Below are 18,948 nucleotides of genomic sequence, written 5' to 3' on the forward strand. Positions count from 1 at the left end.
TGTTGAAGGCTACTTCACATCTAAAATTGGATTTAGAGGGAATTAAGAAAATAGAAACTTGTATTCTCTCCTTGACTCCCAAAAAAAACACAGCGCCTTGAACAGCTTTAAATTTAGACCGGCCCATCCCTTTATGACAGATCCCATTTTTGTAGCTCTAATACCATCTTGTCCATGACTTTGCTAAGAATCAGTGACTCAGGCATTAGGTAACAATCAGTCTTGATCCGTTCTATTATTATAGATAATGTCCTGTTATTAGTACAGGCACACCCACATGTAATAGATGCTTCAATACGGTTATATATCTGGTGCTGGCAGCTAGGGGTTTCCTACCATTCCCGGACCATAGGTAACAATAGTTTGTTCTGCTGATATAGAAGGAGCCCATAAACCTTAGTTAAATACTGTCTGACAGCTATTCCTTCTGACTACCTCATACACATGCACACTCGGCAGTATAAGAATGCATTTGGATAACCTTTAACAAATCCGACCCCCGGCATTCAGACAATACAATTGGGTTCACTTAAAACTGCACTGAAATTTGCAAAAAAAAAAAAAAAAAAAACAATACCCGCTAGCAAGCAACATTTTCCCCTATTGTGTTTCCTGTGTGCGCAAGTTTTTTTACTTAGGTTTTGAAACTAAAAGTATAAAAGTCACTTATATCCATGAGCTTTAACCCCTAGAGGACCATGCACAGTTCTGGGGATGGGACTACTTGTGTTATAGTGATACATGATGAATGGAGTCCCTTCTTCCCACAGTTATCATGATGCTGTTTTCCAGGGAAGCAGGGACTCCCTGCAATGTCCTCGGTCTATCAAATCCGGCCAGTGCACAGTCCATTTTTTAAGGACTAAGCACCGTTGTGTCGTGCCGGCCTTAGGCTTCACACTTGCTGCAAATTCTGTAGATTTTCACAGCCAACTTGTGCACATGAAATTCACTGTGTAATACAGTTCAGCTGCTTTCCAGTAATGGGATGAGATCTGTAGACACCTAGTGGCTAAACTATGTATTACACACACATACAGTACAGATAAGCACAAGGACCTCTCCACTCTACGCTGTCTTAGCTGCAGTACACTCTTGTTGTATCAGCTCGGACACGGCCAATAACAAGACCCCTGATACACTTACATTACAGTGTCCATGTCTTCCATACTACTATCTTTATTAATATAATTACTAATGTATAGTATTTAGCAATATGTTCACTACTTTTCTGCAGACAAGCTGGTGCTCAGGGTTCGTCCGGTTTTACGCTGTCATGTTCAGTCTGTATTTGATGCATGTGTTTCCTACTGCAGGTGAGGTGGGCAACACTGGCCTATACCAATGCCAATGGATTGGATACACATCTACACAATGATGGAATATACAATTTATTCAATTATTGATCGTCCATATTACGTACATACATATTCAGATTTCCTCCCTGAACTTAAATGAGACTTTAAAAAATATATCATCAGGTTTCCCTTTAAATGGAGTCAATCCGCTTCATAATTATGAGTATCTCTCCTGATATAGATTGCTTGGAAATAAGAAAGATGACATTTCAGGGAAAATTCTGTAATTTCTTTATGTAAACGAGCTTCTCTGTGCACAGGGGGCGGAGCTGGGTCGGCTGGTGCACCCGTTTTCTTCATTCAGGGGATGATCAATGTGGAAGGGAGAACTGCTAGATGTTGTAAAAAGAACAAAATACACACAGTAGCAGAGGTGGCCCCGCCCCTAGTGCACTAAGAATCTAATTTGCATAATGATAAAAACTAGCATTTCCCTTAGAGACAAAACACTGAGAAATAAAAGTGGAATGTAAGGAAAGCTTCAAAGGGGTCTTACATAATGCTTGGGAGGAGACCCCCTTAAACCTTGCACAATCAGAGACCCTAACTAAATAGGGGGGATAGTTATTAACCATTTTCGGGGATGCAATATTGAATATTTTATCCAACAGTCTGCAATTACATCACATGGCCAGATATCACAGGGGGGCGCTGCCTGCATTTAACGATGTTAAATGTTGCATAGTGAGGGGTAAGTTGCTGCCACACGAGGACAATAAAAGTTGTGTAACTCCTGCGATTGTCTCGCTGTGGTCCTGGCAGCCATCTTTAGCCAAGCGATTGCTTTCTCTATTACAGCCGGGGTGAGGGAGGAACATTCAGCAGAATTAGTGTTGATCAGGTCCTGCTTGATCAGTGGCTGCAGCCATTCACTTGCTCTTCTTCGTCTGAGAAGACCAGAGATCTGTGAAGAGTGAAGCAGAGATCAGATGAGGCATAGGAGGCCGAGCCACGTACCGAGCCTAAGAGCATCTAAGACCCTGTGCTACACTACATCAGCTACAGTCTATCCCGGTGATTCCCTCCTTCCAAGAATAACATCACCTATAGGTGAGGAGAAGGTGGGGTACCCAGCGCTGATGCAAAATGATTGGGAGAAGTCATCCAGGAGCCGCCATCCATGACCAGGGTGGTGCCCGTCACGTAGGATCCCAGGGGGCTGACCAAGAAGAGGGCTCCATGGGCAACCTCCGTCTTATTTCCCGGTCGCTGTAGGGGGATGGTATTCCAGATTCCCAATGCTTCCGCAGTGGCTCCACCTGGAAAATATCATACTTTCACATAGCAACAACCAATGCCACAGCACAGGGCTCACAGTCTACACTGCTGTGCTCTTAGCTCTCCGCCTAGGGCTGCTCCAAAGCCCCTCCCTTCTGCTCTGAGTAAAATCTGTAGCAGGCCACTGGTCTAAGACTACAGCAGTTACTCAAATCAGGGGAGAGGGACTGTGGGGCAGCTCAATAATGAGAGCCAAGAGCACAGCAGTGTGAGTACAATGTACTTAAAGAAGCTACAATCCTGGAATATAAATTCATTTTTACAGTTCTGCTGCTACTTACAGGTCTGATTACACAGATCTCCAGGGACAATACCTGACACTGTCTGCAGTTTAACATGATCAATACTGCTGACAGATTCCCTTTAAGCATCATTCGCACTTGCACGTTGCTAAATCATCCAACGTCTTTGGTATTGGTGAAAACAGCTGAGTGCTATACTCGGCCGCCTCCATCAATCCCTTATAGATTAAATAGAGCAGCAGCATAAGGAAGAGTCCCAGCATTATTGTGGCTCAGTGCTTAGCACTATAGCCTTGCATTAGAGTCCCAGGGTCAACATCTACAAAGAGTTTGTATGTTCTCTTGCGTGGGTTTCCTCCGGTTTCCTCCCACACTCCAAAACCTACAGGTAGGTTGATTAGATTGTGAGCCCCATTGGGGACAGGGACTGATTTGGCAAACTCTGTGCAGCGCTGTGTAATCTGTGTGCGCTATATAAATAAAGGAATTATTATTGTGACGGATGCACGTCACCTCCATTCATGTCATAGCAATTAGAAACTTATCACCCCTGATGGTTATGTTGTGAGAACCCCTTTAATGAAGTCTCTCCTTAGGAATTTGCTCTACATAGTCACTTACCTAGTCTACGCATTCCTTCTGTGCCAACTATGGGCCCCGGAGCCAAGCTGTTCACCCGCACCTTGCTTGGCCCCCACTCCACTGCCAGGTGCTTGGTCATGGCATCTGTAGGGAGAAAACCCAACATGGAGGTGACTCTAACGCATCTGCTGCATGGGTCTAGTAGACGGGGCACGGTACTGACCTATGGCAGCCTTGGCACTGCCAGCGTGCACCTGCAGGACGTTCCCCTTGTAGCTCAGAGTGGCCGTGATGTTTAAAATCACCCCACCGTGATCCTGTACAAGAAAAAAACAACTATTTCTGCATATATAGCAGGATGTATCATGGAGTATGGTGGACACAGTCACATTCTGGTACCAGATCCCTCTTTATAACATTAGAACTGAAAATGATTAAATCATCTGCTAAGTCTTTACTCTATCCCATAATAATGGTGCTACAGCGCCCCCTTGTGGTCAGCCAGTACAACTACAGATTTATTGTAGGACCTATAAACGGATTGTCAGCAAGAAACCCAAATATACAGAATTACTTATAATGACCCATGTCATATTACACACTACACTATTACAGAATTTCTCAAAGGATATACACTTATACACTGTCTATATGCTGTTTTTTAACCCCTTCAGGAAGCAGCCACTTTATCACATAAGGCTCAGCCCCATTTTTTGTCACTTTGTATGGTTATTATTTTTGAACACATTAACTGACCAACATGAATTTGAGAAATGCTTTTTTCGTGACACGTTGGACCTAATGCTCAGTGATCAATTTTGGTCGATTTTTTTTTTTTAAATAAATAAATACAAAACATAACATTTGGCAAAATATTTGAAAAATGTGTCATTTTTAAAAATTCTAAATGATTTGTTTTTTATACAAATAGTTTTATTGCCCAATGTCTTTCAAGAGGTGTACCACTATTTTTTTTTTTTGTCTATGGAGTAGGTTCAGGGTTTATTTTTTTGTGGGGCATGCTGTACTTTACACCAGTACAATTCTGGAGCAGATAAGTTTTTGGATCACTTTTTATTGCATTTTTTTGTGTTACAAGATAGGCAAAAATCATAATTTTTGGCATAATTATTTAGCTGCGTTGTACGGGCTGCTATGGATGCATTGATACTAGATATGTGGGGTTTGTTTGGTGATTTTTTTCCATGAAATGTATGTTTTACATGTAAAAGGGGCTATTAGGAATTTTTATTAAATTTATAGATTTTTTTTTTTTTTTAAATTAAAAGCTTCTTCATATTCACCCTGAACATAGCTTTGTCTGTTAAGCGGACTTGTCAAGAGGGCATCTCTGATGTTTATAAGCAAAGGGCTACCGTATCCAATCGATAGTTTGTTTTTTGCGATGTTATGCGTTGAAGCAATACTTTATATCCATCTATCTACTTTTTGGTAAGCGCGGTCAGTGGCTTCTAATTCTTTATTCCTTTTAGGACAACCACCTGAACTCATATGTAATATTATGTACTCAAACCTGAAATGTATGACCAGCTTATCCTTATTATGTATGACATGTGTGGATATGTTAAATTTTATTCTTCAATAAAACGAGTTTAAAAAAAAAAAAAAAAAAAGCTGACTATGGGCAGCCTAGGGGTCCTGCAATGATCGGTGCTCCCCGAAAGTGGCGCAGGGTGGAGTGCTCTTGGCAGACAAATGAAGTCACTAACCTGCCTCAACCCCTTGAAGGGTGACATGAATGTGTTACCTAGTAACTGATCTGAAAATACAGACATATTTTTCACTCCAATGAGGAAGCCTGAACGCAAATAGGGGCAGAAAAAGACCTGCCCAAAGTTTTCTACCATGAAGGTTCATGTGCATGGTTCCAATTGAATGAATGTGTCAGTCTGCCATCCGCAACGAACACAACATTCCGGTACATGTAGCCTTAGGCTGGTTGCCCATAAGTATGTTTGGGGGGATCCCACCCCATAATAACTGAAGTAACTGCCAATTCAGGAGGCATGACTTGTGATTTTTGGGGGTCTCAGATATTAGACACTTGTGAATATTGTTGATCTACACTCTACCTACCTTGAAGTATTGATCAAACAAAATCTTGCTGGCATTGAATGTGCCCATCGTGTCTATATCCAAGACGGACTTGAAGGCGTTGAAAGACAAGTTGCTGGCAGGACAGAGGAAATTCCCTGCAGCGTCTGCCGGAGAAGACAAATTACAGTGAGAGGAGAGCGAGTGGTATAGTAATATATGCTGGTATGGACTCCTGATGGATGGAGGGTCACGTACTGTTCACAAGGATATCTATCCTGGAGAAGGTCTTCAGAGCCTCCTCCACGGCTGCAGTAAGGGTCTGTGGCTGCCTCACATCCGCAGTCAGTGCTAGACAGTGTCGCCCAGTCGCCGTCCGTAACTTCTCAGCTGCCTGGAGATGAGATATAGAGAATTATGGCCCTGGATACCATACTGTATCCATCCATGAGTACAGTATGGCGGAATGCTTTAGTAAAAATGCTGTTACCTCAGTGACCCTCTGCAGGTTCCTGCTGACGATGACCGTGTCACAGCCGTGCCTTCAGACAAGACACAATGCTAAATATACCATGGCGACTTTCATCACAGTAATGAGAAGGACGAGGGGCACAGGAAGAAGGACGGAAACAAATACGACAACATAACTTCATACCTCATGAATATTTCAGCGATCCGGAAGCCAATTCCAGAGCCCCCTCCAGTAATGAAGGCCACTCTGCCCCTATTATAAGCAAAGGAACACCATAACCATCCTCATGTCAGAGAATCATACACACCTAGCTCCAAAACGAATGAGAAGGATATAGAAGATGCACAGCGAACCTAAAAGGGCATCCCCCACCAGGATGAAGGATTGTAAACCTAGCACAGTGACATACTGGTGTGTGCCCCCTCTAGAAGGATTTGCTCATCTCTTAGCCTCTTATGCTCTGTTTTTTTAAAGGTTTTAAAATCATGCAAATGAACCTAAGGGGCTCTGGACTCTAAAGAAATTAATGGAACCAGGAGCCCCTAAGGCTCATTTGCATAATTTTTAAAGGACATCTACCACCAGGATCAATGATTATGAACCATGCACACTGACATACTGGTATGCGCCTTCTCTAACAGGATCTGCTCTTCTTTAATCTTCTTACACTCTTCTTTTTAAGAAATAAAAGGCTTTAAAAAAATATGCAAATGAGCCTGAGGGGCTCCAGTCTCCGTTAATACCTATGGAGTCTGGAGCCCCTCTGGCTCGTTTACATAATTTTAAAAGCCTATTTTTGTAAAAACAAGGGCACAAGCTAAAAGAAGAGCGGACTACCAGAGGGGGCGCTCACCAGTATGTCAGTGTGCTGTTTTTACAATCCTTCATCCTGGTGGTAAATGTCCTTTAAAGCCATTTATTCTTACAAACAAGAGGGCACACACCAATATGTCCTTCATCCTGGTGGTAGATTCCCTACATATTGGTACATATGTGAGAATACCGTCCTTACTGGAGCAGAGTGGGGCTGTAGAGGTAGTTGTAGGACACAAGGCAGTCATCACTCTCAACATCCACCGGGGGCTGGTCAGTAGTCGGCAGCTCAGACATTGTGCAATGTTAGAGGTAGATAGCTGAGAATGACAGAATTATAAAGGTGATCCAAGATATTGTACAGAAAAGTGTTAAAGGGTCTCACATAAAGAGGGGCAGCTTTTCCTCTATAGATCCTAATAGGGCATTTATATAGGAAATGTATGCCCGGACCAAATCCCACTCAAGTATCTCAACTTAGAGGTGTATTCCAGTGATATTTAACTGATCACTATCTTTAATGATAAGTGATTGTGCTTTTTTACTCCTTTCCAATCACAGTGCTGAACATGGCATAGTGGTGGTGCTTGGTATTGCAGTTCAGCTCTATTCATTAGCTGCAAACTGGCTGTATGACAGATGGGCATGGCATCTATGACCATGGTGAGGAAGAAGCTGATCAGCACGGACACCAGATGTTGGACCTCAATGATCTGAAGTGGACCACTTATCCTGAGTAAAAGCTGTAGGATGCTCTGGACCCGCATGAATTCTGTACTCCATAGTCAGATATGTGGTGTCGGAGTGAAGAGATTGCATTGAGCTTCTACAAAGTGGAGCACATGGTCAGCACCTAGTTATAGGTTTCTATGGGGTATATGTAAATATATACAGAAGTGATGCATGTGCCCGAGGAGCAAAATATGCACCAAATCGCACATGTGGTTTATAGTATAACTATCCTGACCACTTGCACACATTCAACTATTACAAATGAGGTGGAATGAGTGTATTGCGATTGCTCTCTGGCGCCCCCTTACTGCTGCAAATTCATGAATCACGGTTTTAAAGGGTGACTAGATTCTTGGATCACCCCGATGTACTGATCAGAGATTTCTGCCTAAAACCCTGCACCAGGACTCCTGTAATAGTGACCTTTGAACAATGGACAAGACATCCAGACTATCACTCTGACTTGATCCTCCCCTTTAAGTACGTGCATGATCCGTCTAATAAGCCGTATCCCCCACAATGTCCGTATATTATGCACGTAGCTGCTGTAGTACCTCCACCCCGCAGCCCCCAGACCACATACTCACACTTCCCCCACGCGATAGACGGACTTTGTATTGGACACCTCGCTGGACCTTTAACCCGACCGCTAAGAATCTTGGGAAGTGTAGTTTACAAGACCGAGACCTCCTGCTTCTGCGCAGGCGCGTGACGCTATGTTCCGCGTCTGCGCAGACTCCTGTCGTCTGGCACTCGACGTCAACTTTGGGTATGGTTTCCTAGGAAACTGTGTCCAAAATGCCGGCAGGGGTTAAAAATTAGAAGATCCGCGTTACACTTTATGTTATAGGAGAAAATAAAAAAAAACTGCAGTAATAAATAACTATATGTATGGACAACGGGAAATGGAGATTTTTTTAAATAATTTTTTTTAAAGGGAACCTGTCACCAGATTTTACCCCATTAAACTACCAGCCCCCTCAAGTGTGATATGAACTGTCCTTATTAAAATCCCCTCCTTATGTGAAATCTCACCAGTTTACCTTTAAAAAAATCGGCTTCAAATGATCAGAGAAGTGTCATATTTACCTGAGATGAGTCCAGCGTAGAGGCTGCAGGGAGAGAGTCACTTAAGATGCCCATATTTATGATTCATAGCACCTAGAAACATGCTGCTGGTGTCATATTAGAAATAAGAATCTCATCTTTTAGATCACATAAGGCGTGTGAATCTGAGATAAAGAACTGGACATACAGGGAGTTAAAGAAATAGGTGGGAATGGGATGTTTATCTCCAGCTTGCATTACTAGCTATTTCTTTAACTCCATGTATTTACAGTTCTGTCATATCTTTGATATCGTAAAATAGAACTACAGAATGCGTCATCTGACTCATCTCTAGAGAAATATGACTCTTTTCAGCTCATTTTTTTTGGTTCAACGCTAAAGGGAACCTGTCATCAGCAATTGGCCTAATAAACCACTTCCGGTATACTAGACGGCAAAACGCCTTCTAGTTTTTGTTTCTTTCATAGTCCAGTGTGATGGCATCATCTAGAAAGTCAATTTTGAAGTGAGATGTAAATTGGTTGGATAAAGTCAAGGAGGAGGAGAGTTTAACCAAGGTGGGGAGCTCTGAACGCCTCCTCCCGTGTGATCAACCTTTAGGAGATCTGGTTAGTGAGGTCTCTGGATGCAGGACCATCAATTACAGTGGTATATTGTAACTAGTTTTCACTGTGACGAACATGCAAAGACTGACAGAACACTGGCGCAATGGCGTTAATAAATGTGGGCCATTATGTCAATTTTATTGCACATTTTTGTGCTGGATAATATCCCTCATGTATGATACAATCTCATACATTACTATATGAATGGAGATCTATGAAAACGCTGTATAATGTAGGATCATGATTTCACACGATTGGATTGTGTTGTTTCCAGGACTGAATATAGCGCAATCACCCGGACTCCCGGCATCAGTCATTTTTCCTTTCTTCTAGTAATTGGGAGTATTCAATGTTTACGATTGAACAAAATCAAAAGGCTCTGTCCCCAATCACAATTTGTGTTGTTTCCTGAGGCTGCGTTTATATGTTTCATCTGGATCGTATATTCAGACCAATTGGTCATTGCACATTATTTGCATCCATTTCATAATACCATATCGTGGTGTATACAGAGGGTGACAAAGCAGGAACAGAAGCCACGCAGGAAGCAGCTTGTGCTGTACATATGTCAGGTTGGAGTATATATAGCCCGGGAATGTGTATGGACTGATGTATCGCTCATGTGAGCCCCAGCGCTGCATTACAGGGAGTTCATTGTCAGTGTGTGACCTTGGCCTAGAAATGACAAATATAGGGGCTCTATGCCAAAAAGTATCTACCCCCTCCAAACACCAATGACTGGTCCAACACACATCTGATGTCTATTAAAGGGGACCACCACATGACAAGGTTGACAACAGTGCCCGGTATTTCTGCTCTTTACACAGGAGAGTCATTTTCCCAATTATTTGATCAGTCTGGTAGTGCAGAAGAGGCGGAGCTTACTTGACTACAAAGAGTCACAGTCGATCAGTGCCCCCCCTCAGGAATCATTGCCTAATGCCAATTCTTTAGCTATAAGGGACATTTTCTCCCTGTGCCTCTGACACAAAAGCCAATACCATGACTGTCTAGAAGCAAATCTGCCCCGCCTCTAGTGCACTTGCACACCGATTTGCACATTCCGAAACAAATGACCATTTCTGCATCATTTTATTATTTGGTGACCAGTGTTATGGGAGGGATTTTGGACCTCACAGATTCCCTTTCAGAGTTACATGATGATAAGTTTGTGTACAGATTTCAATGTATGACTTGCATTCGTTTACAGGCTTAATAACAGCCCTACTCCAAAAAGTGTGGTAGAAACATTCAGACATAAATGGGTTAATATAACAATCACCTCGCTGGCAGACAACAGGAACAAGATCACAGATCACGACATTCCCATGGGAGAAAGAGCAATGGAAAACTCGGCCCCCATCGGAACGTCTATAAACAGGACGCTGGCACGCCGCTCCTTTTATATAAAGACAAGGTTTATTGAACAGTGACAGGAGTGGCTGGTAGGGGCAGTCAATGCCCGTCGAATTCACAACCCAAACGGCTGAACTGGGCTTGTCATTTACTCATTCCAAAGTTTTTTGGGCCCCTCAGCAATGTTTGGGGTCTGTGCAGGTCTGAGGGGCCACGGCGCAGCTCTAAACTTGATACAAGTCACTATGATCACTTGTTTCCCAGTTGATCAATTCCGCGCTGTGAAACCACAAGCCGATCTCCTTCTTGGCCACCTCCACGGAGTCGCTGGCATGGATGATGTTCCTATAGACAGAGAGTTGACAACTTAGTTATTCACTTTTGGGAAAAGATAGGAGACACCAAAAAATGACCATCATTGAAGCTCCCATCACAGGATTGGTCACACAACTTTTCCAGAATCCTGAATAGACAGACACTTCGGCAAGACATAAAGGGATATGAATACATATAGACATATAAATGGCTGTAAAGATGACCTAAATCCCTAATGATGGGTGCCAGCAACCCACTTTGCCAAAGTACATGAGTAGGGCAGCAAAGTGAAGGAAAGCCTTGCCAAAAGTCTACTTAGCCATATTTTTCATTATCGAGCTTTCCTAGACACACTACAATTAAAGGGTTATTTTCAAGTTTCCACTCACCTGCTGATATGGACACTTAAATCTCCTCGCACAGTACCAGGTTTGGCCTGAGAAGAGTCCGTCTCCCCAACCATCAAACGGGAAGATCTGACCACGTTGTGTCCTTCCCAAACCTGGAGAAAAAAGAAAATTGGCAATTTCCAGGTTTTCGGTTACTTGAAATTGTATAATAAACACAGCGCTACATCTGTCCACAGGTAGTGTGTGGCACTGCAGCTATGCTCCATTTATGTCAATTAAAGGGAGCTGCAAAACTGTGCGCAACACAGGAGAAAGTGGACATGTTACCTCTAAGGCTACATTCACACGGACGTATGAAAACGTCCGTATCCGTACCGTACCGTTTTTTTACGGATTACATACGGCCACATTCATTTCAATGGACAATACGTCTGACCATTTATATTGCCGTTGTTAACTCCGTTCCGTACCGTACCGTACACTGGCCGTATAAAAATATAGAGCATGTCCTATTTTCTCCCGTATTTCAGTTCCGTATGCCATAGAAGTCTATGGGGACGTATAAAATACGGGTTACATACGTGCTGCGTACAGATGAAAAACGTCACGTATATACGGCCCGTAAATACGGGACTGGAGAAATCATACGGTCGTGTGAATGTAGCCTAAGGCTCACATAGGTCAGTAAATCAAATATAAGGTACAGCGTGTACTCACCATTGCGACCACAGGTCCAGACGCCATGTAACGTATCAGTGCAGGGTAGAAAGGCTTCCTCTGTAGGTCGTGATAATGTTTGCCGAGGACGGCCTCAGAGGCCTGAGAAGAAACCATTATTAGAAATGACTCCCGTCCACAGAGCTGGCATCATGGCGACTGTGCCACTGGCCTGTGACCAAAAGGTCCTTGTTTACGCAGTGTTCTGTTCACGAGATATGGACGTGCCAGATATTTGGCGCCAATATTTTTTGGACCGAGCATATAAGAATCTGGCTTCGCACCATAGTAGCCATCACCCAGGGACCAAAAAATGGCAACCAAAATTTACAGAAATATTGTAGATAAGGGGGTTATCCAGGTCCATGGCTTCACCATCTCATAAAGGAACACTATTCCCTCATGATCTGTCACTAGGGCGCAGTACTCGCTCCTAAATCTCTGAGGGCGCGTTCACACGTTGCGTTTTGACCTGCGTTTTCATTGCGTTTGAAACGCATATACAACAGCTGAGGAGAGGTGATTTGCCTAATTACATCACTCTTAACGTTTCCGTTTACAAAACGCATCGTAAACGTGATGTTAACGCATGCGTTTTGTTAACGCACGCGCTAACATTGCATTTACAAACGTAAACGGTAATGTAATTAAGCAAATTACCTTACATCAGCTGTTGTATATGCGTTTCAAACGCAATGGAAACGCAACCAAAACGCAACGTGTGAACGCGCCCTGAATATCCTATAAACACCAGTCACGTAAGAACAATTGGTGAATCACAGGGAAAGGATGCAAGTCGTCTGGACAGGATGAGTGACTCCCTCAGAGTGAAGGAGTCTATATAATATATAGGACTCTATACGATTTCTACAACACTATACAGATGTAGCAGAGCTGAGTTGTCACTTGGCTCATCTCATAATATAACATCTGTGGTCCTATAAAGAGCTGCGGATTATTTGACTGAAATTGTCAGAAAGGGACATTCACAAAAATGAAACATTCATTCAGGGAGAGTTTGAGCTTTCTCCGAATTTCAATAGTTACCGCAACGGTTTGTATGGATTTGATCATTCTACTATCGCTGGAAACTGAGGTTACAGCCATTGTCTGCCATGTCGTAGCCATTAGATACCTGCAACATTTTCATCCCCACCAACTTGAAGCCACGTCGCTCAAATCTCTTGATAATCTCTCCCACCAGCCTCCGCTGCACCCCATCCGGCTTCACAGCAATCAGGGTCCTTTCTCGGACGTCAGGGGTCACTAGATGTACAGGGACACAAAGACATCATTATCACATATAACGACAAGTAGTACAATGGATGCTAGCGTAAAAAAACGCAGTGTGAATATACCCAATAAGACCCCGTAACAACACAGTAGAAAGTCACAAGTTTACAAAATTTATTCTGAACATCGCAACATTTATAGATAAAACTATTCTCTCCTATCTGCTACAAGAAGCGTCGGCCTGGTGGCGTCACTGCAACCAGAGTCTCTATTTTGCAGGAGCCGGGGGCAACGCTTCCCCCCTTTTCCTTTCTGTGAGGTTCCTCCAGAGACCGGAAAAAGGTCAGTGAGGAGGGTGTGCGCTCACATATGTATGGGAGGAGGAGAAAGTGATCAGAGAGAGGACTGAGGGGTCTGTAAATCTGGGATAACTACTGTAGCGAATGGGCTGAGGGTGCATGTACTCTGCCCTGCAGGTCAGCTGCATATAAACCTGGTACATAAGCGGATGGTCAGTGGCTGCATCATGGCTACTCATTAATTCTGGGCTAGGAAAAACCCCAATATCATGAGGGTTCAGAGATATATATAATATGTGAAGATCCTAGTGTCAAGGACTGACATGTTTAGAACCCTGCACTGATACAATGTAACAAACAAGCTCTAAATAGGGATATTCAGTCTCTGAATGTATGTAAAGTTTCTATTCACTGACAGCAAGCGGAGCCCATTTTCCCCATTCATTATACTAGCGGACGGTTAATATTCTGCAGCGGTCGCGCAGCAGGTTTCATTCTACAATCAATTAGGGCTCCTCATTCATAATTGGATTGAGAGTCTCTGCCCAATCAGCTGCTACTAATTACCAGTAATGAACAAGGAGCCTGGGGGGCGCCGCTAATGTGCACGATCTACTACACAGGACAGATGAGCATGCATGTGCTGGGGCCACGGGGCGGGTGTCACCGCTGAGAGTGGCCACGACTGATAATGTCGCCTTTGGGACCTGTTAGAAGAGTAAAGACACTAATGAAGCGGGTGCACTGCGGTGGTATGCTGGGAGTTGTAGTCCAGTGGCTGGAGAAGTGATTTCTAAATCAGACATGTAAATATATATATTCTACAAATCAGTATAGAGACAATTTTTGCATTATATGTATTATAGTGACTTAAAGGGGCAGTGCACGATCGCACAGGGGCAAAATCGTATGGCGCTGTGGAGTACATCGGAGAGGGAATTTGGCTATAGTAGGGTGATATATAAATGGGATGCTGTGTAGGAAAAAAATTTGGAGCAAAATTACTTATTACATGGGCCCAGGTCTCCATCCAGTCCTGGTAGTCACATATGGCGGATGTTTGGTGCAATAGTCTGCATCCTATACATAGGAGAGAGGGAGCAGAAAAGTTTTTGGGAAGTTTGCAGAAAGTTTCAGCAGCAGTGCATGAGTCCACTCACCAGAGCTGTAGAGCAGACATGGGGTCCTGGCCGGGTACACAGCTCTCCCCCCGCTAAGCAGCCCCCGGAGGATGAAGAACATTGTGGCCGGTGATCAGACTCCGCAATCGACCGGCGACTCCTTACTCAGCCGGTGGGCGGGGCTAACAGGACACTAAGCCCGCCCACCTGATGGGACTTTAAACTAGTGGCCACGCCCACACACCGGTATGCACTTCTACTACCACGCCCTTTAAAGGGGACCACACCAGGGAAGCTGATGAATGAAACCTCGTCACACATGTGACATTAATTCTGCTTAATAGTAGCTCCGGGGATCTGATTAGTTCTGGGGGTTGGAAATTGTTAAAAAAAAAATTGTATAGGATATTGTCTGAGGGGCACAGAAACATGTGGGGGTATATGTAGTTATATCTCTATTCACTATATGTAATTTAGTGATGTGTGACAACCAATATTGCTGCCAGTGCTGCTTTTGTAAGGGTTGTAACCCAGCTTTCCCTGATTCCTGACTGGTAACTTTGAGAAGTAATGATAAGATAAGACTCTGGAGCTGATGATAACTCCTAATGATATGTATGGTCCTCCAGCTTTTCCAGAGTCAACAATAACTAAGGTCGCTATTATCCTGGTGTCTTCTCATGTGGCCAATGGGTCTCCGGGGCAGAAAAGGACATTCTAAGGATTTTTCGGAGAAAATACAATAAACGCATCCAGTTGTAATTTTCTAATTTGATTGAAGCACGTGTCGCACGCGCAGACATGTGATCGCGGTGCTGCCAGACATTACTAGTAGATCACGTGATCATCTAATGTTATACAGGTCAGGACCGGGTTCACACAAGGATGATGAAAAAATGCATCAGACCTCACATACATTGGCCTTAAAGGGGATGTCTAGTTTCTATACATTCAGCATACTTCTTCATTTCCCCTGTGGGGGCGCTGCTCAGGAAGTAAATACTTGATTACTTTGGATCATGTTGTAATCAGGTTATTGATGGTGGGCTCTTTAAATTTAAAGGGATTGTACAGAGCAGACTACTACTTTAGGATGGGGAAGCATTGGGCAACTACCATTAGTGATATGAAACTGCTCATACACATAATAAGGCAGCCACTAACTAGAGCCGGGGTGCTCTCATATACTCTCTATATGGTTCGTAGGTTTGTTTTACCATCTGTTTTCAGGCCTGGGACCTCTTTTCTTATAGATTACCTAATCTATGGTCACTATTATTTTTTTGTGATACATGTGTGGGGTGTTATTTGGCTGTTTAATGCTGCTGGGGTGGTATTTGTGTGTTGCTGCAGTTTCTGATGCTTCTAGGTGGTATTTGTGTGTTGCTGCGGTATCTGATGCTTCTGGGGTGGTATTTGTGTGTTGCTGCGGTATCTGATGCTGCTGGGGTGGTATTTGTGTGTTGCTGCGGTATCTGATGCTGCTGGGGTGGTATTTCTGTGTTGCTGCGGTATCTGATGCTGTTGGGGTGGTATTTGTGTGTTGCTGCAGTATATGATGCTGCTGGGGTTGGTATTTGTGTGTTGCTGCGGTATCTGATGCTGTTGGGGTGGTATTTGTGTGTTGCTGCGGTACCTGATGCTGCTGGGGTGGTATTTGTGTGTTGCTGCGGTATCTGATGCTGTTGGGGTGGTATTTGTGTGTTGCTGCGGTATCTGATGCTTCTGGGGTGGTATTTCTGTGTTGCTGCGGTATCTGATGCTGTTGGGGTGGTATTTGTGTGTTGCTGCAGTATATGATGCTGCTGGGGTTGGTATTTGTGTATTGCTGCGGTATCTGATGCTGTTGGGGTGGTATTTGTGTGTTGCTGCGGTACCTGATGCTGCTGGGGTGGTATTTGTGTGTTGCTGCGGTACCTGATGCTGCTGGGGTGGTATTTGTGTGTTGCTGCGGTATCTGATGCTGCTGGGGTGGTATTGTGTGTTGCTGCGGTATCTGATGCTGCTGGGATGGTATTTGTGTGTTGGGCACAGTATTTAATGCTGCTGGGTGGTATTTGTGTGTTGCTGCAGTATCTAATGCGGCTGGGATGGTATTTGTGTGTTGGGCACAGTATTTAATGCTGCTGGGGTGGTATTTGTGTGTTGCTGCAGTATTTGATGCTTCCAAGTGGTATTTGTGTGTTGCTGCAGTATATGATGCTGCTGGGGTTGGTATTTGTGTGTTGCTGCAGTATTTGATGCTGTTGGGGTGGTATTTGTGTGTTGCTGCAGTATCTGATGCTGCTGGGGTGGTATTTGTGTGTTGCTGCAGTATATGATGCTGCTGGGGTGGTATTTGTGTGTTGCTGCAGTATTTGATGCTGTTGGGGTGGTATTTGTGTGTTGCTGCAGTATCTGATGCTGCTGGGGTGGTATTTGTGTGTTGCTGCAGTATTTGATGCTGCTGGGGTGGTATTTGTGTGTTGCTGCAGTATCTGATGCTGCTGGGGTGGTATTTGTGTGTTGCTGCAGTATCTGATGCTGCTGGGGTGGTATTGTGTGTTGCTGCGGTATCTGATGCTGCTGGGATGGTATTTGTGTGTTGGGCACAGTATTTAATGCTGCTGGGTGGTATTTGTGTGTTGCTGCAGTATTTGATGCTTCCGAGTGGTATTTGTGTGTTGCTGCAGTATCTGATGCTGCTGGGGTGGTATTTGTGTGTTGGGCACAGTATTTAATGCTGCTGGGGTGGTATTTGTGTGTTGCTGCAGTATTTGATGCTTCCGAGTGGTATTTGTGTGTTGCTGCAGTATCTGATGCTGCTGGGATGGTATTTGTGTGTTGCTGCAGTATTTGATGCTGTTGGGGTGGTATTTGTGTGTTGCTGCAGTATCTGATGCTGCTGGGATGGTATTTGTGTGTTGCTGCAGTATCTGATGCTGCTGGGATGGTATTTGTGTGTTGCTGCAGTATCTGATGCTGCTGGGATGGTATTTGTGTGTTGCTGCAGTATCTGATGCTGCTGGGATGGTATTTGTGTGTTGCTGCAGTATCTGATGCTGCTGGGATGGTATTTGTGTGTTGCTGCAGTATCTGATGCTGCTGGGATGGTATTTGTGTGTTGCTGCAGTATCTGATGCTGCTGGGATGGTATTTGTGTGTTGCTGCAGTATTTGATGCTGCTGGGATGGTATTTGTGTGTTGCTGCAGTATCTGATGCTGCTGGGGTGGTATTTGTGTGTTGCTGCAGTATTTGATGCTGTTGGGGTGGTATTTGTGTGTTGCTGCAGTATCTGATGCTGCTGGGATGGTATTTGTGTGTTGCTGCAGTATCTGATGCTGCTGGGATGGTATTTGTGTGTTGCTGCAGTATCTGATGCTGCTGGGATGGTATTTGTGTGTTGCTGCAGTATTTGATGCTGCTGGGATGGTATTTGTGTGTTGCTGCAGTATCTGATGCTGCTGGGGTGGTATTTGTGTGTTGCTGCAGTATTTGATGCTGCTGGGGTGGTATTTGTGTGTTGCTGCAGTATTTGATGCTGCTGGGGTGGTATTTGTGTGTTGCTGCAGTATTTGATGCTGCTGGGGTGGTATTTGTGTGTTGCTGCAGTATTTGATGCTGCTGGGGTGGTATTTGTGTGTTGCTGCAGTATTTGATGCTGCTGGGGTGGTATTTGTGTGTTGCTGCAGTATTTGATGCTGCTGGGGTGGTATTTGTGTGTTGCTGCAGTATCTGATGCTGCTGGGGTGGTATTTGTGTGTTGCTGCAGTATCTGATGCTGCTGGGGTGGTATTTGTGTGTTGCTGCAGTATCTGATGCTGCTGGGGTGGTATTTGTGTGTTGCTGCAGTATCTGATGCTGCTGGGGTGGTATTTGTGTGTTGCTGCAGTATCTGATGCTGCTGGGGTGGTATTTGTGTGTTGCTGCAGTATCTGATGCTGCTGGGGTGGTATTTGTGTACTGCTGCAGTATCTGATGCTGCTGGGGTGGTATTTGTGTGTTGCTGCAGTATCTGATGCTGTTGGGGTGGTATTTGTGTGCTGCTGCAGTATCTGATGCTGCTGGGGTGGATGAATCACAGGCAGATGAAGGGATGAATCCAGACATTGGAGCAGGAAGTCACATAATGAGGGGAAGATTTCTCAGAAGATTACAGGGGGCGCAAGTGAAATGGGAGACCGCTGTAAACTGTTACCACACAGACCCCCACCCCACAGGCACGGACAAAGAGGCCTTGTCCTGCCACGTAGTGAACACTGCGCCCTCTACAGGTCATGACAAATACTGCAATATTGAGTGAGACAATTTTGGAATAGGATGTGATACAAGTATAAGGGGCACATTATAGACAATTGTAACAATTAGTACA

At 44.1% G+C, this 18,948-nt stretch overlaps 2 protein-coding genes across 4 annotated transcripts; both read right to left on the minus strand.

The window, feature by feature from the left end:
- Nucleotides 1-1,375: 1,375 nt before the first annotated feature.
- Nucleotides 1,376-8,247, minus strand: DECR2 (2,4-dienoyl-CoA reductase 2). Of its 3 annotated transcripts, none has more exons than XM_072120116.1 (10): nucleotides 8,120-8,247; nucleotides 7,000-7,120; nucleotides 6,171-6,239; nucleotides 6,006-6,057; nucleotides 5,774-5,909; nucleotides 5,558-5,682; nucleotides 3,684-3,777; nucleotides 3,500-3,604; nucleotides 2,429-2,617; nucleotides 1,376-2,262 (listed from the first exon to the last, which is right to left on the minus strand). In XM_072120116.1, exons 2-10 carry the CDS (start codon nucleotides 7,095-7,097, stop codon nucleotides 2,228-2,230), a joined length of 903 nt encoding a protein of 300 aa, XP_071976217.1. In that variant the 5' UTR covers nucleotides 7,098-7,120; nucleotides 8,120-8,247; the 3' UTR covers nucleotides 1,376-2,227. The 3 variants fall into 3 exon arrangements, with proteins under 3 accessions (XP_071976217.1, XP_071976219.1, XP_071976218.1); XM_072120118.1 differs by having other exon boundaries at nucleotides 2,403-2,617; XM_072120117.1 differs by lacking the exon at nucleotides 8,120-8,247 and adding an exon at nucleotides 8,087-8,105.
- Nucleotides 8,248-10,602: 2,355 nt separating this feature from the next.
- On the minus strand, nucleotides 10,603-14,805 carry NME4 (NME/NM23 nucleoside diphosphate kinase 4). The gene is made up of 5 exons (XM_072122564.1): nucleotides 14,636-14,805; nucleotides 13,079-13,209; nucleotides 11,944-12,045; nucleotides 11,266-11,378; nucleotides 10,603-10,906 (listed from the first exon to the last, which is right to left on the minus strand). The coding sequence occupies exons 1-5, from the start codon at nucleotides 14,715-14,717 to the stop codon at nucleotides 10,786-10,788; spliced, it is 549 nt and encodes a 182-aa protein (XP_071978665.1). The 5' UTR covers nucleotides 14,718-14,805; the 3' UTR covers nucleotides 10,603-10,785.
- Nucleotides 14,806-18,948: the final 4,143 nt, after the last annotated feature.

This window comes from Engystomops pustulosus, chromosome 8 (assembly GCF_040894005.1).
Source record: "Engystomops pustulosus chromosome 8, aEngPut4.maternal, whole genome shotgun sequence".
In the NCBI taxonomy this organism is placed as follows: Eukaryota; Metazoa; Chordata; class Amphibia; order Anura; family Leptodactylidae; genus Engystomops; species Engystomops pustulosus.